This window comes from Hyperolius riggenbachi, chromosome 11 (genome assembly GCF_040937935.1).
Source record: "Hyperolius riggenbachi isolate aHypRig1 chromosome 11, aHypRig1.pri, whole genome shotgun sequence".
NCBI lineage: Eukaryota > Metazoa > Chordata > Amphibia > Anura > Hyperoliidae > Hyperolius > Hyperolius riggenbachi.
This window is the reverse complement of record NC_090656.1, coordinates 196,537,286-196,559,976: the sequence shown is the minus strand read 5'-3', so window position 1 is coordinate 196,559,976 and position 22,691 is coordinate 196,537,286. Positions and strand designations below refer to the sequence as shown.

The following is a 22,691-nucleotide window of genomic DNA, read 5'->3' as shown; positions in this document are numbered from 1 at the left end:
TCTGTGGAGTAGTACGCATGTTCTTATTGCCTGTCATAACGTCACTCCCGTTTGCGCACGCATTTTTTTATCGTTCATCGTTCAGTACTTCATACTTATATCGTTCACGTGTGTACACAATCGTTCATTACAAACGATCTTTTCGGTCTAATTTGAATATCGTGTAAACGTCACGAATCGTTCGTAACGAATGATCTTTATCGGACGTGTATACAAACCTTTACTTGCATCTCATTGATCATCTCTAGTGCCAAGATTTGTTTTTCAAACTAAACCTTTCCTTCTATCTAACCCAGGCATGGGCAAACTTGGCCCGCCAGCTGTTGAGGAACTACAAGTCCCACAATGGCTATCATTCATAAAGCATTTCCGCTCCAGACCCTTCCCATACACACCTCCTTTGAGCATTAAAATTGTAATATATTCCTCAATATGCATAAGAATATAAGCCTGAGTTATGGCTTTAACAGACAACTGAAGTGAGAGGGATAGGGAGGCTGACACATTTATTTCCTTTTAAACAATACCAGTTGCCTGGCTGTCCTGTTGATCCTCTAAAATACTTTTAGCCATAGACACTGAACAAGCATATGCAAATCAGGCGTTTCTGACAATGTTGTCAGATCTAACTGGATTTGCTGCATGCTTGTTTCTGGTATGATTCAGCCACTACTGCAGTCAAATAGACCAGCAGGGCTGCCAAGCAACTGGTATTGTTTAAAAGGTCGCAGTCATGCTGCTTCACATTGCGCAGCGAATACAAGCAGTGCGTGCAACTTAGGAGCGCACGCTACAAAACAGCACCGCGCGTAGTGTGCCCATGTATCTTTTATCTCATGCTGCTTGTGCTAACGCAGCTTAGTGAATCAAGCTACTTATCTTTTACCTTATGAATTATCTCTGCATATCTGTTTATCTCATGCATTAGCACCTGAGCGGATCTGTCAGAAACAGTCTCATCAGTCTGCCGACAGCGTGTGCACACGTCCTACTGTCAGCAGTAGGACCGTCTGACTGACCCATCTTTAGCTACAGTATGGCGTGTGTACGCGCCTTAAAGAGGAACTCCAGCCTAAACAAACATAGTGTCATTAAGTTATATTAGTTATGTTAATTAAAAATAGATAGGTAATATAATCTCTTACCCACCCTGTTTTAAAAGAACAGGCAAATGTTTGATTTTTTGATGGCACCCATCTTTTTGGTTGAAAGGAGGTGACAGGGAGAATGAGACACAGTTCCAACTGTCCTATGTCCTGAGCACCTCTCCTAGTTGCTAGGCAACGTGAATAACAACATAGGAAATCCCATCATGCTCTGCACAGCATCAGGGAAAAAAAGCCCGGGCTTTTTTTCTTTGATGGGTGGAGCTTAGCTAAAAATGCAGCTAAAAATGATGCTTTGGTAAGAAAAACAAAGTTCTGATGCTGTGAAACTGTTAAAGAAACACCAAACCTTTTCAGTTCTGCTGAGTAGATTTTTAGTCCGGAGGTTCACTTCAACAGTTAAAGGCAACCCAATGTGAGAGGGATATGGAGGCTGACATGTTTATTCCTTTTAAATAATGCACATTGCCTGACTGTCCTGCTGATCCTCCGCTTCTAATACTTTAAGCCATAGACCCTGAACAAGCATGCAGATCAGATATCTATGACACATCTATGACAAATCTGACAAGATTAGCTGCATGCTTGTTTTAGATGTGTGATTTACACCCTACTGGCCAGAAAGACCAGCAGGACTGCCAGGCAACTGGTATTGTTTAAAAGGAAATAAATATGGCAGCTTCCATAAATCGCAAGTAAGCTTTGTGAACCAACCTCCAAAAATGTCTTGTAGAATGCAAAAACTGCAGTTGTAGCTATGTTGTTACTCCTATGCATGTACAATGATGTGAGTGGATGAGAACCTTCATGCACATATGAATAAAAATGCCTTCGCTCACACTGCTTACTTCTCCTTTGTCCGTAGTTTGCTGTAATCCAGATTGACACGGCGCGAGAGCTGGAGGACCCCGACTACCTAACAGAGAGCTACCTGAACCTGGCCCGCAGCAATGAGAAGCTGTGTGAGTTTCAGAAGACCATCTCCTACTGCAAGACGTGTCTGAACATGCAGGGGACATCTGTCAGCCTGCACCTGAATGGACAGGTGTCCCTGAGTCTGGGGAATGCCTACCTGGGGCTCAGCGTCTTTCAGAAGGCCTTGGAATGCTTCGAGAAGGCTCTGAGATACGCTCACAATAATGACGATAAGATGCTGGAGTGCCGGGTATGCTGTAGCCTTGGGGGTCTCTACACGCAGCTCAAGGTGAGCACAATAGGAGTGAGCCTTGAAGAATCACTCCCAGGAACCTTCCATAAAGACAAAAACAGGACAGACTGAGAGCTCAAATGGAGTAGATAAGGCTGGTACAAGCTCCAATGGGGCCCAGGGCAAAGGTAACCTGGGGAGGAAATTCAGCCCCAGGGCACTCGAGCTGTCCTCCCTGGTGCCCTGCATGATTTGTGGTTGCACTGTAACTCACCCTTCCTGGCATGCTGTTCTATCCATGCTCCTCGTCTTCATCCTTGCTGTCTGCCTCTTCTCAGTGACCCGGCACGTTATGCGTAATGATGTGACGGCCCGGGTCATGACAGAGACAGAGCAGCACGTCGGGACAGGTGAGCTGCAATCCTGACAAAAAAGTACAGTGGGGGACCTGGGGGTATCCAGCAGCATTGGAGGGGTAGGTAGTGCTTGGGGATCTTGGGGCAGTTACCCCTTTTGCCTTAATGCTAGCGCCTGGTCTGGGTGTAGATAGTGGTAAATGGAGGCGGTACTCGCCAACCCTGGTTTCCAAGAAATAACCACCTAATGCACAAGTGAGGTAAACCTGCCCCAATCAGGCCTGGTAGAGAGTCATTAGCTTTGCTAGCTCTCTAAAGAAGAGGTGTTTTATGGAAAATAAAAAATAACAGCCCTAATAGAGATACAAGTTAATCAGTTATTTAGTGATGTGGAAGGCATCCAAAAGAATAAACAAAATCTTTATTGAACATGAAGGTACTTCTTTGGCGTTCATGTCAAAAGGGTGAGTGGTAAGGATCCTTTTACACTATATAAGTTGCTGTCAACTGATCAACTGATGTGCAGTCCAGTGTCCATGTTTCCCTATCCCCTCTTTCACGCAATACGCTAAAAAACTGAAGCTTTTTTTACAATGCTTAGAACAAGAAAATTTATGCGTGCTCAAACACTAAGTGTAACCCTAAATGCTCGTACACACGTCTGATCAAAGGCAACGACGGGTCCGTCGTCACCTCCCGCTGGGCGGGTTTTCAGCAGACAGTACAGCGTGTGTACAGTCTGTCGGTGGACTGATAAGGCTGTTTCTGAGCAATCCGCCCGACAGACTGTACACACGCTGTACTGTCTGCTGACAACCCGCCCAGCGGGAGGTGATGTAGGACCCGTTGTTGCCTTTGATCAGACGTGTGTACGAGCCTTAACAAATCTGGCTTTGCAAATCTGGCCTAATTGGCTTGTCATGAGGCATAGCTCACGCAAATATGCATTTTCTTTTGCATGCCAAACTATGCAGGGTCAAAAACCAATACCGCAAAGCGGTTGCCCTGCGGGAATTACAGTAGTTTATGCTACATAAGCACTATCCAGGAGCGCCACGGGGAGGCTTCCCAATGCCCCCATGTTTCCCTATGGCCTCTTTCACGCAATACGCTAAAAAGCTGAAGCTTTTTTTTTACAATGCACTGCTATGGAGGAAAAAACACAATGCAGCCCATAGCAAGGCATTAAGTGTAAAATGGCCCTTAAAAGGGAAGGGGGAAAAAGGGCGCTGGAGATCTCTGTAGTAAACTGGGTATTGTAGAGATATAAATTATTTTTGGTGAGGACCTCATCTATTTTTATAAGGAGCTCTGCTGTGACTTTGAGCTGCTCCCTTGCACTTCCATGTCCAATCTTTCAGGAACTCCAGCAGCTTTAGCCCGGAGAGGAAGGAGAGATTGACCATCTAACTGTGGTCAACTCTGTTTCACCTGGGAAAAATATGTCCTTGTTGTGGCTGTGGAGCAATTCCTTAAATCAAACTTTTACCAGATAGCCGCTATTTTTATGTTCTAGGAGTGATATGACAGTGATCTGGTGTTGCATTCTTAGTCCCACATTCATATTGTATGTACACTGATTGATGATGTCACCATTCAGGCGCTTGTATCTTCTCCACAGGACCTTGAAAAGGCTCTTTTCTTTCCATGTAAGGCAGCTGAACTGGTCAACGACTACGGGAAGGGCTGGAGCCTGAAATACAGAGCGATGAGCCAGTACCACATGGCAGTGGCCTATCGAAAGCTTGATCGTTTAACGGATGCAATGGAGTGCTGTGAGGTACGTCACCCACATCATGCCAGAGGAATTAGGAGTGATGTTCTCTCCAGATCATGGGCTTTAAAGTAACTCCACCACGGCTGTTCAAAATAACATTTCCAGCTGCAGACAGCCATGATTTTCTAGAACTGGCATTCTGTAGAAAGTGGTTAATTGGTAAGTAGGGATTATCGACCCCTAGAGAGATTTTAGCAGGGCAATATTTCCCATTTAGCTTGTCCCTATAGATGCTGCTATTAGGGCTACTTTCACATATGAGGTTTGATTCACAAAGCTGTGATAAATGATATCGGGGACGTGATATGCTTAGCGCACGGGTTAGCGCGCGTACAGGTTTGTGCACATAATAGTAAAGGTTTGTGCGCATTAACGTCCCCGTTCACTCGCTAAAATATGGGTTAGCATGTGAACGGGGAAAGCTAATGCGTGCAAATCTTTACTTTACGGTGCGCAAACCTGTACGCGTGCTAACCCGCGCACTAAGCATATCACGCCCGTGATTTGTGAATCAAGCCCATAGTGTGGTGCAATTGTCCTATGGCATAAGAGGTTGGGGCAGGGCACTTGCACTGCAGCATGTCCTATTTCCTACATCCTGCGGTGGACAGAGCCAACATGGTGATTTTCCTAGCTCCACCACCCGATCAGTGACATGGTCCCTGCTGAAGCACATCACTGTTTTAAATTTTTTTTTTTGCCTTATCTGGGCGTGCGCGCGGCACCGCCACCACAACAATCTAAATAGGCCCTATAGACTCCAATGCAAATGCTTTCTGCACGGTACCTCTTGTACCGTTCGGCAACACACTGCAGAGTCTGCGTCTCCTCTGTGTTGTTGTAATCACTTCCCCCGCATCATGTTACACCGTGGGTAGTGTAGCCAGTCTCCATAGAGACTAATGCGCACTGTGATGGTAAGCAGTGGGGGAACATACCGTGACGAGATGCAATGCATTGTGTGAAATGGGCCCTAAGGCTCTTCCACTTTTGAATGGAAGTGAAATTTTAATTTTCTGTCAAATTTATAAATCCTAGCTGACTGCAGGGTGATTTTTTTTTTCAACTGGCTCCTCAGACTTTCCCTCCTGAAAACCTAAACACAGCCCCCTTCCCCCATGCTTACCAAGTCTCCACAGAAGGTCCAGGGATGACACAGTACAGGTGCCCTAGCCTAGACTCAAATGTTTTCTGGAGGTTGGCCACCAAATCATCACAGTGATGTTCCACACTAACTTCTCACCAGATTTGATGGCTTTGGACCTGTCATTATGGCCAGCATATATGCACTTTGTTTAGTGTCAGCTGTCATCCCGGTATAGTGTCTGTTATCTCAGTCTGAGGCTCCTGTTCCTTTCCACACACCACACTTCCAGGCTCAGATTTGGATGGGACAATTGTCTCCAGACAAACATTGCAGGATCCAATATCTTTATTCACTTTATTTTCACAGCTAAAGGAATTTTCACACTAGTTTGGGGAAAAAATATGTGTTTTGGATCACCCCCTCTTCATCAGGGATCACCTCTTCATCATTCATCACATTCCCTTTATCAGGGATCACCCCCTCTTCCTCGGAGATCAGATGTTCTTCATCAGAGATCAGCCCCTCTTCATCAGGCATCACCGCCTCTTCATCAGGGATCTACCTCACTTCATCTTCATCCGAGATCAGCCCCTCTTCATCAGGGATCTCCCTCTCTTCATCAGTGATCAGCTCCTCTTCATCAGAGATCAGCCCCTCTTCATCAGAGATCAGCCCCTCTTCATCAGAGATCAGCCCCTTTTCATCAGGGATCGCTCTCTCTTCATCAGTGATCAGCCCCTCTTCATCAGAGATCATCCCCTCTTCATCAGAGATCAGCCTTTTTTCATCAGAGATCAGCCCCTCTTCATCAGAGATCAGCCCCTTTTCATCAGGGATCGCTCTCTCTTCATCAGTGATCAGCCCCTCTTCATCAGAGATCATCCCCTCTTCATCAGAGATCAGCCTTTTTTTCATCAGAGATCAGCCCCTCTTCATCAGAGATCACCACCTCTTAATCAGAGATCACCACCTCTTCATCAGAGATCAGCCCCTCTTCATCAGCGATCAGCCCCTCTTCATCAGAGATCACCACCTCTTCATCAGAGATCAGCCCCTCTTCATCAGAGAACAGCCCCTCTTCATCAGAGATCACCACCTCTTCATCAGAGATCACCACCTCTTCATCAGAGATCACCACCTCTTCATCAGAGATCACCACCTCTTCATCAGAGATCACCACCTCTTCATCAGAGATCACCACCTCTTCATCAGAGATCAGCCCCTCTTCATCAGAGATCAGCCCCTCTTCATCAGAGATCAGCCCCTCTTCATCAGTGATCTACCCTCTTTATCAGTGATCTCCCCCTTTTAATCCAGTGGTTGGATAGTGTAATGGTTAAGGGCTCTGCCTAGTGTTGGGCGAACATCTAGATGTTCGGGTTCGGGCCGAACATGGCCGCGATGTTCGGGTGTTCGACCCGAACTCCGAACATAATGGAAGTCAATGGGGACCCGAACTTTTGTGCTTTGTAAAGCCTCCTTACATGCTACATACCCCAAATTTACAGGGTATGTGCACCTTGGGAGTGGGTACAAGAGGAAAAAAAATTTAGCAAAAAGAGCTTATAGTTTTTGAGAAAATCGATTTTAAAGTTTCAAAGGGAAAACTGTCTTTTAAATGCGGGAAATGTCTGTTTTCTTTGCACAGGTAACATGCTTTTTGTTGGCATGCAGTCATAAATGTAATACATATAAGAGGTTCCAGGAAAAGGGACCGGTAACGCTAACCCAGCAGCAGCACACGTGATGGAACAGGAGGAGGGTGGCGCAGGAGGAGAAGGCCACGCTTTGTGAGACACAACAACCCAGGCCTTGCATGAGGACAAGAAGCGTGCGGATAGCATGCTTTGTACCGCCATGCAGTCATAAATGTAATAAAGATAAGTGGTTCAATAAACAGGGACCACGCGGCAACGCTAACCCAGCAGCAGCAGACGTGATGGAACAGGAGGAGGCGCAGGAGGAGAAGGCCACGCTTTGTGAGACACAACAACCCAGGCCTTGCATGAGGACAAGAAGCGTGCGGATAGCATGCTTTGTACCGCCATGCAGTCATAAATGTAATAAAGATAAGTGGTTCAATAAACAGGGACCACGCGGCAACGCTAACCCAGCAGCAGCAGACGTGATGGAACAGGAGGAGGCGCAGGAGGAGAAGGCCACGCTTTGTGAGACACAACAACCCAGGCCTTGCATGAGGTACCGCCATGCAGTCATAAATTAAATAAAGATAAGTGGTTCAATAAACAGGGACCACGCGGCAACGCTAACCCAGCAGCAGCAGACGTGATGGAACAGGAGGAGGCGCAGGAGGAGAAGGCCACGCTTTGTGAGACACAACAACCCAGGCCTTGCATGAGGTACCGCCATGCAGTCATAAATGTAATAAAGATAAGTGGTTCAATAAACAGGGACCACGCGGCAACGCTAACCCAGCAGCAGCAGACGCGATGGAACAGGAGGAGGCGCAGGAGGAGAAGGCCACGCTTTGTGAGACACAACAACCCAGGCCTTGCATGAGGACAAGAAGCGTGCGGATAGCATGCTTTGTACCGCCATGCAGTCATAAATGTAATAAAGATAAGAGGTTCCATAAACAGGGACCGGCAACGCTAACCCAGCAGCAGCACACGTGATGGAACAGGAGCAGGCGCAGGAGGAGAAGGCCATGCTTTTTGAGACACAACAACCCAGGCCTTGCATGAGGACAAAAAGCGTGCGGATAGCATGCTTTGTACCGCCATGCAGTCATAAATGTAATAAAGATAAGTGGTTCAATAAACAGGGACCACGCGGCAACGCTAACCCAGCAGCAGCAGACTTGATGGAACAGGAGGAGGCGCAGGAGGAGAAGGCCATGCTTTTTGAGACACAACAACCCAGGCCTTGCATGAGGACAAAAAGCGTGCGGATATAGCAGCAATGCTTTTTGCCGCCATGCAGTCATAAATGTAATACAGATGAGAGGTTCAATAAACAGGGACCGGAAACGCTACACCATCCCAGATGTTCATTGGTCATGTTACTTGGTTGGGGTCCTGGAGTGTTGCGTAGTCATTTCCAATCCAGGATTGATTCATTTTAATTTGAGTCAGACGGTCTGCATTTTCTGTGGAGAGGCGGATACGCCGATCTGTGACGATGCCTCCGGCAGCACTGAAACAGCGTTCCGACATAACGCTGGCTGCCGGGCAAGCCAGCACCTCTATTGCGTACATTGCCAGTTCGTGCCAGGTGTCTAGCTTCGATACCCAATAGTTGAAGGGTGCAGATGGATTGTTCGACACAGCTACGTCATCTGACATGTAGTCCTTGACCATCTTCTCCAGGCGATCGGTGTTGGAGGTGGATCTGCACGCTTGCTGTTCAGTGGGCTGCTGCTGCATGGGTGTCAGAAAATTTTCCCACTCCAAGGACACTGCCGATACCATTCCCTTTTGGGCACTAGCTGCGGCTTGCGTTGTTTGCTGCCCTCCTGGTCGTCCTGGGTTTGCGGAAGTCAGTCTGTCGGCGTACAACTGGCTAGAGGAGGGGGAGGATGTCAATCTCCTCTCTAAAGTCTCCACAAGGGCCTGCTGGTATTCTTCCATTTTGACCTGTCTGACTCTTTCTTCAAGCAGTTTTGGAACATTGTGTTTGTACCGTGGATCCAGAAGGGTATAAACCCAGTAATTGGTGTTGTCCAGAATGCGCACAATGCGTGGGTCGCGTTCAATGCAGTCTAGCATGAATTGAGCCATGTGTGCCAGAGTCCTACCAGAATCCTCATCATCCTCTTGTGAGCGTTGTGATAGTTGTTGTGATGCATCATAGTCGTCACCTTCCTCCTGGTCTGCTTCTGCTGACCATTCGCGCTGAATTGTGGAAGTCCAACGTGCACCGCTCTGGCCCTCGTCAGTGGTGGCATGAAATTCCTGCTCCAACTCCAGCTGTTCCTCCTCCTCTTCTTCGTCATAGCTGCTGGGGCCAGCGTTCCCTGAGGCGGATGGCCTGATGTTGGTACCATCACGCTGATCGTTTTCTCCTTCAGATTCCCCCAGTTGCATCATGACAGCTGTTTCCTTGATTTTCAACACTGACCTCTTCAGTAAACACAGCAGTGGTATGGTAATGCTGACTGAAGAGTTGTCACTGCTCACAAGCAACGTGGATTGCTCAAAATTTTGGAGGACTTGGCAGAGGTCCAACATGTTGGCCCAATCGGATCCACAGAAGCTTGGCAGCTGTCCGGATGCGCCTCGGTACTGCGCCGTCATGTACTGGACCACTGCACTCTTCTGCTCACAAAAGCGGGCTAGCATGTGCAGCGTAGAATTCCAGCGCGTAGGGACATCACACAGCAAGCGATGGTGGGGGAGATTGAAGCGCTCCTGCATCTTGGCGAGTGCCCCCGAAGCAGTACTGGAATTTCTACAATGTTTGGCCACTCGACGCACCTTCAACAGAAGATCGGCCACGCCTGGGTATGTCCTCAGGAACCGCTGAACTACTAGGTTCATCACGTGCGCCAGGCAAGGGATGTGTGTCAGCTTAGCCAACCTTAAAGCGCGAATGAGATTACTCCCATTATCACACACAACCATGCCCGGTTTCAGGTCCAGCGGTGCCAGCCACAAATCCGTCTGTTCCTTTATTCCCTTCCAAATTTCCTCCCCTGTGTGCTGCTTATCCCCAAGGCAGATCAGCTTCAGCAACGCTTGCTGACGCATGCCAACAGCTGTGCTGCACTGCTTCCACGATCCTACTGCTGCTGGGTTAGCGTTTCCGGATGAGGTACAGCTTTAAGATGCGTTGGAGGAGAAGGAGTCAGAGAGGTAGGTGCTGCTGTTGTTATCCAGTGGGAGGGACGGCGGTGCAGCTGTTTGCGGCGTGGGCAACACCCGCGCCGTAGCAGGTGAGGAATCGCTGCCAGGCTCCACAAGGTTCACCCAGTGCGCGGTAAGGGAGATGTATCGACCCTGTCCGAACGCACTCGTCCAAGTGTCAGTGGTGAGGTGAACCTTGCAGGCAATGGCATTCTTCAAGCTTCGGGTTATTTTGCTGACCACGTGCTCATGCAACTCAGGCACTGCAGAGCGCGCAAAGTGGTAGCGGCTGGGAACCACGTACCGTGGGATGGCCACTGACATCATGCCCTTGAAGCTGTTTGTCTCCACCACTCGATATGGCAGCATTTCGCAGGCCAGAAGCTTGGCTATGCTGGCTGTTACTGCCACGGCCCGGGGGTCATTTGCTGGCAATTTCCTCTTGCACTCAAACATCTCCGACACAGACAACTGAACCGTAGCGCTGCACACGGAAGGGCTGTTGGTTGTTGTGTTTGATGAACACTGGGAGACCTCAAGAGCACTACTCCGGAAAGTGACAGTGTCAGCGTCGTCTGATGTTTGTGAATGTTGTGAACCACGCAATGGCTGGGCTACTGCTGCTGCTGAGGCGGGTCTGGTGGTGAGTCTGGTGAACCCAAGGGAGGCAGTGTTGCTGGTACCCTGTCCTGCCGCGTTTGCCCACAGAGTGGGATGTTTGGATAGCATGTGGCGGCTCATGCTGGTGGTGGAGAGGTTGTTAATACTTTTCCCCCTGCTCAGGCGGGTCTTGCACACCTTGCAAATCGCCATGGTAACATCCTCAGTGCAGTCTTCAAAGAAAGCCCAGACTTTGGAGCACCTGCCTCCTTGCTGGCGATTTCTGTTTGCTCCTCTTTTGCCTCTCACTTGAACTTCCACGCTTGTGGTGCCTGAAATTGCACGCCGCCTACCTTGTGGCACAAGGCGAACTCGTGCAGCAGTGGGTTCTTCAACAGACTCATCTGTGCTGCTGCTACGACGGCGATGTTCTCGTTCACAAACAAAATCTGGGTCTATGTCCACATTGTCCATACCCTCCTCTTCCATCTCCTCAAACTCGTCATATGTCATTGTGGGGGGCCGCCGCCGTGGAGTAGAGCTCCCCAGAACAACCTCTGCGCAGCTCACTCCAACGTCGTCTTCCAGATCTTGTCGGCCGACCTCCTGCAATTGCAACCCCTCCTGCCCAACTTGCTCTGGGATTTGGGTTTCCGAGTCCTCCTCGGACTCGCCTTGTATTTCAGTGCGCGGTGCATTTCCCACAGTTAATGGTTGTGAATCCGGGCACAACATTTCTGGCTGTTCCTCCATTGACCTTTGAAAGGTGGAAGTTTGTTGGGCTGGGAATAGCTCCTGCGAATACCCCATTGTGTCCTGAGGTAATTCATCGGACTGGTTATCTGGCAGTTGTGTGCGTGGTGTCGCTGCCGGTTGTGTCAGCTTTGTGCCCACTGGCTCCTTGTAACTGGCTGAGGACTCGGACCTCGTGCGTGATGTGCTGGTGCTGCTTAACCCACTGCTGGACGCTTGAGAGGTCATCCAAGTAATTATCTGGTCCTGTTCTTTTGGATCTGTGAGGGTTGTTGTCCTGGACAACATGGGCGGTATTGAGTGGGTTTTCTTGGGTTCTCCCCTGTGGCCTGTACGTGAACCGTCAGGGGAAACACCTCTTCCCTTGCCCCTTCCTCTTTCACCGGATTTCTTCCTCATTTCACTTATCCTTACAGTACACGCTGACTGGCAGCAGTACAGTGGCAGTACAGAAATGCTATACAGTACCACTATTCCCAGCAGCGACACAGAGCACAATGCTATACAGTGGCGGGTGAGCGGTGTACCACTATTCCCAGCAGCGACACAGAGCACAATGCTATACAGTGGCGGGTGAGCGGTGTACTACTGTTCCCAGGCCCAGCAGACACAGAGTGGAAGTAAACACAATGCTATATAGTCTGGCTGAGCGGTGTACACAGAGTGGCAGTACACACAATGCTATATAGTCTGGCTGAGCGGTGTACACAGAGTGGCAGTACACACAATGCTATATAGTTGGCTGAGCGGTGTACACAGAGTGGCAGTACACACAATGCTATATAGTCTGGCTGAGCGGTGTACACAGAGTGGCAGTACACACAATGCTATATAGTCTGGCTGAGCGGTGTACACAGAGTGGCAGTACACACAATGATATATAGTCTGGCTGAGCCGTGTACACAGAGTGTCAGTAAACAATGCTATATATAGCGTGGCTGAGCGAGGTACACAGTGGCAGTACACACAATGCTATATAGTCAGGCTGAGCGGTGTACACAGAGTGTCAGTAAACAATGGTATATAGTCTGGCTGAGCGGTGTACACAGAGTGTCAGTAAACAATGGTATATAGTCTGGCTGAGCGGTGTACACAGAGTGTCAGTAAACAATGGTATATAGTCTGGCTGAGCGGTGTACACAGAGTGTCAGTAAACAATGGTATATAGTCTGGCTGAGCGGTGTACACAGAGTGGCAGTAAACACAATGCTATATATAGCGTGGCTGAGCGAGGTGCACAGTGGCAGTACACACAATGCTATATAGTCAGGCTAAGCCGTGTACACAGAGTGTCAGAAAACACAATGCTATATATAGCGTGGCTGAGCGAGGTGCACAGTGGCAGTACACACAATGCTATATAGTCAGGCTGAGCCGTGTACACAGAGTGTCAGTAAACAATGGTATATAGTCTGGCTGAGCGGTGTACACAGAGTGTCAGTAAACAATGGTATATAGTCTGGCTGAGCGGTGTACACAGAGTGGCAGTAAACACAATGCTATATATAGCGTGGCTGAGCGAGGTGCACAGTGGCAGTACACACAATGCTATATAGTCAGGCTAAGCCGTGTACACAGAGTGGCAGTAAACACAATGCTATATATAGCGTGGCTGAGCGAGGTGCACAGTGGCAGTACACACAATGCTATATAGTCAGGCTAAGCTGTGTACACAGAGTGTCAGAAAACACAATGCTATATATAGCGTGGCTGAGCGAGGTGCACAGTGGCAGTACACACAATGCTATATAGTCAGGCTAAGCCGTGTACACAGAGTGTCAGAAAACACAATGCTATATATAGCGTGGCTGAGCGAGGTGCACAGTGGCAGTACACACAATGCTATATAGCCAGGCTAAGCCGTGTACACAGAGTGTCAGAAAACACAATGCTATATATAGCGTGGCTGAGCGAGGTACACAGTGGCAGTAAACAATGCTATATATATAGTGTGGCTGAGCGAGCGGTGTACTACTGTTCCCAGCAGTGACACACAATGACTGGGGGGGACCCTGGCTAGCGTGGCTGGAGAGCGAACTACCCTGCCTGCCTACCCAAAGCTAAACCCACAGAGAAATGGCGGAGATATGACGTGGTTCGGGTATTTATTTACCCGAACCACGTGACCGTTCGGCCAATCACAGCGCTAGCCGAACGTTCGGGGAACGTTCGGCCATGCGCTCTTAGTTCGGCCGAGCACCGTCAGGTGTTCGGCCGAACTCGAACATCACCCGAACAGGGTGATGTTCTGCAGAACCCGAACAGTGGCGAACACTGTTCGCCCAACACTAGCTCTGCCTCTGACACAGGAGACCTGGTTTGAATCTCGGCTCTGCCTGTTCAGTAAGCCAGCATCTATTCAGTAGGAGACCCTTAGGCAAGTCTCCCTAACACTGCTACAGCCTATAGAGTGCGTCCTAGTGGCTGCAGCTCTGGCGCTTTGAGTCCGCCAGAAGAAAAGCGCAATATAAATGTTTGTCTTTGTCTTCTTTAATCAGGGATTACTCGCTCTTTGTCAGTGATCACACTCTCTTCATCAGGAATTACCCCTCTTCATCAGGGATCACTCTCTCTTCATCAGGGATCACCTCCTCTTCATCAGGGATCACCTCCTCTTCATCAGGGATCACCCTCTCTTCATCAGAGATCACCCTCTCTTCATCAGGGATCAACTCCTCTTCATCAGGGAGCTCACTATTTTCATCAGGGGTCACCCCTCTTCATCAAGGAACAGCTCCTCCTAATCAGGGATCACCCACTCTTCATCAGGGATAACCTCCTTTTCATCAGGGCAAGGATCACACTCTCTTCATCAGAGATCACCTCCTCTTCATCAGAGATCACACTCTCTTCATCAGAGATCACACTCTCTTCATCAGAGATCACACTCTCTTCATCAGAGATCACACTCTCTTCATCAGAGATCACACTCTCTTCATCAGAGATCACACTCTCTTCATCAGAGATCACACTCTCTTCATCAGAGATCACACTCTCTTCATCAGAGATCACCTCCTCTTCATCAGAGATCACACTCTCTTCATCAGAGATCACCTCCTCTTCATCAGAGATCACACTCTCTTCATCAGAGATCACCTCCTCTTCATCAGAGATATCACACTCTTCATCAGAGATCACCTCCTCTTCATCAGAGATCACACTCTCTTCATCAGAGATCACCTCCTCTTCATCAGAGATCACACTCTTCATCAGAGATCACCTCCTCTTCATCAGAGATCACACTCTCTTCATCAGAGATCACACCCTCTTCATCAGAGATCACACTCTCTTCATCAGAGATCACACTCTCTTCATCAGAGATCACACTCTCTTCATCAGAGATCACACTCTCTTCATCAGAGATCACACTCTCTTCATCAGAGATCACACTCTCTTCATCAGAGATCACACTCTCTTCATCAGAGATCACACTCTCTTCATCAGAGATCACACTCTCTTCATCAGAGATCACCTCCTCTTCATCAGAGATCACCTCCTCTTCATCAGAGATCACACCCTCTTGAGTCGGCTAATCGCTAGCTGAGAGCATTGTTCTCCTTTCTCACTCCACCTGTTGCAGGCTATCATGACTGCAATGCTCCGTCACCCCCCCCCCCCCGCCATAGCAAGAGAATTGCTAGCCTAGGGGTTAGTGATGCGTCTGTACAATGCCGGTATTACAATATTGCCCACGGGATCGAGTAATGATCCGTCCCTAGCGACATTCCTTGTCTAAGTGTATGAGGCTTTATTAGCACCCCTTTTTAGCACATGGGTTAGCGCGCGTACCTCATGGAGTGAAAATAAGGAGTGTGGATAATCAAATTACTGGGAGGGAGGAGGTGTCCCAAGATGTGGTGTGTGGAAGGGATAATGTCAGCTGGATAAAACATAAATAAATAGGCTTGCTTCTAAAAGAAGGGGGTAGTCAAAATACATTAATACAATTTTTAATAGAAACCAGACACTTGAATAACGCATTTCACGGATTACAGTCCGCTTCCTCAGATCAAATAACAAAAAGTGTCTTAATACTAGGGTATTGCAAGCAGGGAGCACCTCTATGAGCATATCCGTATGAACATGGATAATCAAATGTTATGTGCTCTTAATATTAGCTCTTTATCATAGGAATCAATGAAGATAGCTATGCAGCATGGTGACCGTCCTCTGCAGGCACTCTGCCTTCTCTGCTTTGCCGACATCCACAGGAGTCATGGGGACATCGAGGTAGGTTGTATTAAAGAAAATATGATGCAATGCTTGAGCAGTTAAACCCTGAGCATGTGAGGATAAATCATAGAGTACTTTATCAAAGGTTACCTTTAATTTAAAGTGGATCCAAGATAAACTTTTACTCATTGCATAATTGTGTTCCTTTCATATAGTTTATAGGGCATTCCTAAAGCCAAATACTGCGCTATTTTATCTGTTCCTTTTTCTGTGCTCCCTAGAAAATGAAGCAAAGTTAAACGGTTTTTGGGGACTTCCATAAATTGTAATGACATTTTTTGTCTGTAAAGGTTATCGTGCTGTAGCTAATCGTTCAGAGCAGATAGGAAGTTCAAAGTTTAGTTCCACATTAATCTTTCTTTTTTAAGTTTTAAATGGGTTAACCAAGCCATATAAGGGTCAGGAATATGTGAATGTGTATGGTACATTGTATAGGAGACCAGAGTCTTGCACAGACAGCAATACAAACCTAACAGATGTTCTAGTCTTCTAAAGGATAAATTGGGGCACGTTTAATGTCTTGGTGATACTCCTAGAGTGTTGCTGTCTTAATAAATTACAAGTAATCATTTCCATTGGTTCTACTTCTCAGAAAGCCATCCCTCGGTACGATTCCTCCATGAGCATCATGACAGAAATCGGTAATCGGTTAGGTCAAACCCACGTGCTGATGGGAGTCGCCAAGTGCTGGCTTCACCAAAAGGAGATGGACAAGGTATGGTGGGTGTTATGGGAGGAGCCAATCCACCCAAAACTGACTGGTTTTATATGAGCATTTGTGTGGGATTAACGAAAACCTGAGGAGCATTTGAACATAAAATAGATATTTACCTAGGAAGAGGAAAGCCTCTGGATCCTCCAGAGGTTTCCCGTGTCGTCCTCGAGACCACTGCCGCTGCCTGGGACCCTTTTGAAGTTTGTGTCCGTGTTCCTCTTTGTGTACTAGTGCGGCCATGCTGCACCTGTAAGAATATGGCCACGCCTGCACAGTAGCACAGTCGCATGGAGCCACTCGTACACAGGTGCAGTATGGTTGCACTTGTAGACAGCGAGTAGCATTCCCACAGTAACATTTCTGACAAGCTCTTGTCGAATATGTTCCTTGGGTCCGCACTTGGCAATGGTGGGAGCGGGAAGAACTCGGGGGGAAGCCTCTGGACGATTCAGATGCTTCCCTCTCCCCAGTAAGGGTAATATTGCCGTGCAATGTCTGTGCACAGCAGTATTACAGCGATTTTGAGGATCAGGCCCGTAATAAGATAAACATTGGTCAGTGTTCTCCCTAGAATTTTTTTCCAGTTGGGTGGCATGAAAAAGTAGCAGGGTGGCATGAAAAAATAGCCAGGTGGGGTGAGATGAGAGAATGGAAGGCCGGCAGTTTTCTGTAAAACTCTGCTTATAGCAGAGGAGGAGGTGAGCCGATGACAGCCGGGTGCCCACCAAAACTAGCCGGGGGGAGCGCCCAGCTAAAAGAGCCTGGGAAGAACACTGATAGGTACATGTAGTACTAGCCCTACTAAGAAATTGTATGGAGTCCTTTTCTGTTTTCCAGTATAGCAGGTGTTAAAAAACGAATGTTGTTATCTATGCAAATGAGCTTGTTGAACAGTGTTTAATTTAGTCTGACTTCCCAAAAGGTAAATAGAAGCTAAAAGCCTTCACACTGCATCCATTGTGTTCATGTTGTGTTCATGTTCAGCACTGAACAAGTGGACAGAGCCAGGAGAAGTTCACTGAGGCTGCTCATGATAAATTAAAGATGAGCCTTTCCTGTTCAGTGTTCAAACGATAAAATTATTGAAAATTGGTCTAGAGGCTTTGCTTTTTAATAGATTTTTAGTAGACTTAACATTTTTATGGAATCTAATGTTAAGTCTATTAAAAATCTAAAGGTACTGTAACAAGTGCATTCAACAGGGGAGAAATCAACTTACTATTTATTGCTGGACCAGAAGGCACAGGGTGGACACATGGTGCAGGTTTCAGTCTTCACCACTTTATTGCGGACAATACGCAAAAAAAACAACCACACTAAAAGACGTATACCTTTGATTAAATAAAAAAACGACTCTATGTAATGATCGCTGCTGCAGCAGCTATTACTGGAAGTAGTAGTGCTGCAGCTCAGGCAGTTCTGATCTATTTCCATGCAAGTTGCATAGCTTTGTCTGTCTTTCCCTGCTGTCAGCTTGTGACTGATTATCATTCACCTGTGTGGGAATCTGCATGTCTGCTCCCATTGGATGACCTCAGTATAAAGATCTGCTTCCTGCAGGGTTTCCTTGGGTTTTCATAGCTTCAGCTTAAGCCTGTCTTGCTGTCGCTTTAGCCCCCGATCGTGTTTCTTGTTATAAAGATACTTTGCTGGTCTTTGCATCATATATTGGTTCATTGCCAATATATATGCATACCAGCACGTTTATTATTTTCCTTGTATTTGTGTTACGTTAATACATCAGTGTCGCTGATGTATACGTACACGAACTGTTTATATCCTGTGTGCAGTTAGTCAGCTTTCCAGCACGTTTTGGTAGGTTGCGCGTACCGTGACCACCCGTGCTGAGGTAGTTACCCTGCTCCTGGTTCTGTTTGTGGATTGCGTTCATCTCTGCGAAGAGATAACGAATCCTTCTGAATCCTGTTCTGTTACTGTTTGTGGATTGCGTTCATCTCTGCGAAGAGATAACGAATCCTTCTGAATCCTGTTCTGTTACCGTTTGTGGATTGCGTTCATCTCTGCGAAGAGATAGCGAATCCTTCTGAGTCCTGTTCCCTGTATTACTCCAGTCCTAGTCAGCGTTCCTGCTTATGTCATATATCGGTTCATTGCCGATATATACATATGTTAGTCAGACGTTACAAATAGTTTCATTGATAGCTGTAATTGTAATACGCTAGGAAAACATACTTACTGTATATTTATCTGTGTTACGTTCATCTATCTTAATCCTGCTATTTTCTGACTGTCCTGTCCTGTCTTTGTGAGGCACGCCATCGCCGCATCGCATTGGCTGCCTCATTCCAGTCTGTCTGGTTTTGGACGCTTGCTGTCGCTAAGTAGCCGCTAGCTAGCAAGCGTTCATTCTGTCTACCTGTCCTGATCTCCTCAGTTCTGGTTTATGCGCTCAGCGCTACTTTGCGCTGAGACGTTATAACGAAAGCATTGTTTGTGGCTGTCAGATCTGCACCGGCTCTGTGCGCCACAATCTCCTATTGGAGTCAGTCCTCCCCTCCACTACACTAGGGATAGCCTGTTTCCTGGTGCTAGTGTGTGTACCTCCTCCACGCCAGCTCATGCGTTGCATGCTGACTGTGGAGAATACACCACCAAGCCTCACATTATGAAAACCCCATTACCAATCCCCATTGTGGGGGGGATTCCCAGAAAGTATGACACTGTTAATTATGGTTCCTGTTCCTTTAAGAAATTTGAAGAACTTAGCTCTGAAACAGAAAATGAGTTTTTCTCTGAATGTGCCAGGTTCCTGACCAATCCTGATCTCCAAGCGACTCCTGTTTCAACCTGGGCACTCCAACTAAGTTATATTTTGTTTAAAGGGGAATTATTCCAGTGGGCATTTGATGTTCTCAATCATTCCGATTTGAAAGAGAGACCACTGGAATTTCTAGCGTTTGTGATCCATAACTGGTTGCGCATAGATCCATTGCCTTTTTCTCTAAATGAACTCCTGGCAGCAGGCCAATCAGCTGCTCCTTCAATTGCTTGCAAGAATGAGCAGCAAGCAGAAAGTGTTACTGATAATTTTCCTGCAGCTTTGAATAAATCACCAAAAACCGCAAGGTCAAAGGCAAAACGCAAACGTTCTAAGAAACGTGTCCAATCTGCAGAATCGTTATCCTTAGCGACTGAGACCTATAATGAGATTCTGCCATTAACAGATAATGAAATGCAATTGTCTTTCAGGGGAGTTAAATGGACTTATGAAACTACTAATGAACTTTCCTCCCTGGCTAGGGAAAATAAAGATTTTTGTTTAAAAGAATTATCTGAGTATGATTATGATGAGATATTACAGAGTATTGAACAAATCAACTTATTTGTGAACCAAGGGAAGTTTGCATACACTACAGTTCAACACTTGCTACAGGTATTGGAGATTCTTAAGAATAAGGAATCTGCCAATCACCTGCTAATTAACCCTATACATGTGCCTGCCACAATCATATCTGCAAACCATGATCTGCCTGTTAAGTATGCTTGGAATCCTCCATTTGAGAAAGGAGAGATGGAAGCTCTGGTCAATGAATGGAAGAATGATTCAAGTTCATTTTGTCAATTTTACAGTGCAAAAAGTGAATTGGTATTGAATGCATGCATTAAGTCTGCCTATAACCTAATAAAAACTGGTGTGTGTGAGTATGACTTTGTGGCTCCATTGATTGATGTGTGGGAACTGATTTTGGATGATTTTTTTGTGACTCCGAATTCGCAAATTTGGCGTTCTGACCCGCCTGCTTCAGCACCTTTGGCTGATTCAGCAGGTGATTCGGAGCTCTTTTTGTGTGAAATTGAAGTTCCTGCAATTCCACCCTGTACCATGGATAACTCAGTGTTACTTCCCAGTAAAACAGAAGCCACTGATACATTCTTAACCTTGCCCTGCGCAAATTTCTCAGCAGAGAATCCAGAGGTCCTGCTGACTTCCGAGTCCAGCCTAGCCAGTACTCATGACTCTTTGTTTAGTGAAACAGACACCAGAAAAATCTTGCCTGTCTCTGCAAACACTTCTGCAGAAATTACCTGTGTTAATAAAGTTCAACTCCTGTCTGATCCAGCAGATGCGCAAACATTGTGTCTTGATCTTCCTGTTTCTACACCTCGCTCTAGTTTCGTGAATAGCTCAGAGCATCTGCTATGTGAACCTGAAATCGCAGAATTATTACCTTGTTCAGAAAATTTTCCAATAAATTTGCCCTGTACCATGAATTGTGCAGTAGATCTCTCCAATGAAACTCAGGTCACAGAATCATTATGCTGTCCAGCAGGTGCTTCCATGGTTTTGCCCTGCAATATGGACTGTTCAGTGATCCTGTCCAGTGAAGCTGTGGTCGCAGAGTCTTATGCTTCACCCAGTATTTTGGATACTTTAAACCCTCTAGCAGAGGAGGCTGAAGCACTGCTTACCTCAGTTGGTGTTGCAGTAATATTCACTTGTCTAGCAGCTGTTTTGGAATTACAGTCTGCTCTAATAAAACTTGATGAATTTCTGCCCAGCAAAGCAGAAGCCATTGAAATATTGTCCTCGTCAGCAAGTGTGTCAGATACCTTGCCCTGTACACAGTCTGATTTAACCAATGTTGTTGAGTCCCTCTCCAGTGTTGTAACAGCCGAGGAACTCCAGCCCTGTCCTCTAAATGTTTCAGAAGTCTTGCCCTGTAACATGGATAATTCTGATTCTCTGGTCAAAATAATAGAAATCTTAGAATTTTAGTCCGGTCCGATGAGTGTTCCTGAAACCCAGCCCTGTATCCTGAAAGATTCTAGTTCTCTGGCCGCTGTGGCAGAGGTTCCAGAGTCCCCTTCCTGTCCAGGGAATTCCTCAGTTTTGCCTAGTCCAGTGGGGGCTGCTGCAATACTGACTTGTTCTGCAGCGCCTCATGAGCTCCAATCCAGTGTATTAAATGAGTCTCTGTCCAGTCCAGAGGTAGTTGTGGAGTCCCTATCTGGTTCAGTGCATACATCAGAAGATTTGTCCTGTTTTGTTGGTGCCCCTGAATCTGATTTGTTACTGACTTTGCTGGAATCAGTGACATCTAAGTCTGATCCAGCATTCTCGTGTAAAAGTCCAGTGGTTGCGAAGTTTAGTCATGATGATTTTTTTTGGGCCAGTCCTGGTTTTGGTCCTGTCTTGGCTGACCCTGAGGCTCACAGTTCCTTGACATGCCCAGAGGTTTCTCTTGTGCCGGTGTGCCCAGATGTTCTTTGTGTGCCAGAATGCCCAAGTGTGTCTAAGGTGTTAGCGTGCTCTGATGCTTCCTTAGTGGGAACACGTTCTGATGTTGCCAGTCTGCCTGCATGCCCAGAGATGGTTCTGGTCCCTGAAAGCCCTGATATTGATGTTTGTCCTTGTGGCCCTGACTCGGGAATTGCCCTAGGTTCCATAGGGGTTCTTGATAGTTCTCCATGTGAGCCTAAGGGGCGTTCTGACATATGGGGATCTCTTTGGAGCTTCAAGGTGTTCTGGGAGGTCTCTGAGAAAACCTGTCCTGGTACCTTGGACTGGTTCAACAGTGGTTTTTGTGTTGGTAAAGACAGTACCGGTGGGCATTGCAAAGGCTTTGGCGTTTCTGAACGGTTCCTGGAAGGCGGTGGGTATCGCTCAGGGAATTTCGGAGGGCTTTCTTCTGGAAATCATGGTTCTGATGGGTGTCACACTGGGGCTTGTGGTACTGATGGGCGTGGTTCTGTAGGTTCTGGTTCTGATGGGTCCAGTCTTGTGGGGACTGATTCTGGAATTCGGTCTTGCCGGGCTGTCCCGGTCATCATGAATTATCAGTCAGACTGTTTTGTTGGGAATTTCGGTTTTGAAAAGCGTCTGGAATCCGCTTTTAAAGGCGGGGGTACTGTAATGATCGCTGCTGCAGCAGCTATTACTGGAAGTAGTAGTGCTGCAGCTCAGGCAGTTCTGATCTATTTCCATGCAAGTTGCATAGCTTTGTCTGTCTTTCCCTGCTGTCAGCTTGTGACTGATTATCATTCACCTGTGTGGGAATCTGCATGTCTGCTCCCATTGGATGACCTCAGTATAAAGATCTGCTTCCTGCAGGGTTTCCTTGGGTTTTCATAGCTTCAGTGTAAGCCAGTC

The 22,691-nt window shown here is 47.0% G+C and overlaps 1 protein-coding gene across 1 annotated transcript in view; it reads left to right on the top strand.

Annotated features, from left to right (window-relative positions):
• RAPSN (receptor associated protein of the synapse) overlaps positions 1 to 22,691 on the top strand; it is a 107,636-nt gene that overhangs the window by 72,785 nt on the left and 12,160 nt on the right. Inside the window, exons 2-5 of the mRNA XM_068261546.1 lie at positions 1,972 to 2,310; positions 4,231 to 4,389; positions 15,763 to 15,861; positions 16,457 to 16,579. Of these exons, the coding sequence (XP_068117647.1) occupies positions 1,972 to 2,310; positions 4,231 to 4,389; positions 15,763 to 15,861; positions 16,457 to 16,579 (720 nt within the window). The remainder of the gene's footprint in view (positions 1 to 1,971; positions 2,311 to 4,230; positions 4,390 to 15,762; positions 15,862 to 16,456; positions 16,580 to 22,691) is intronic.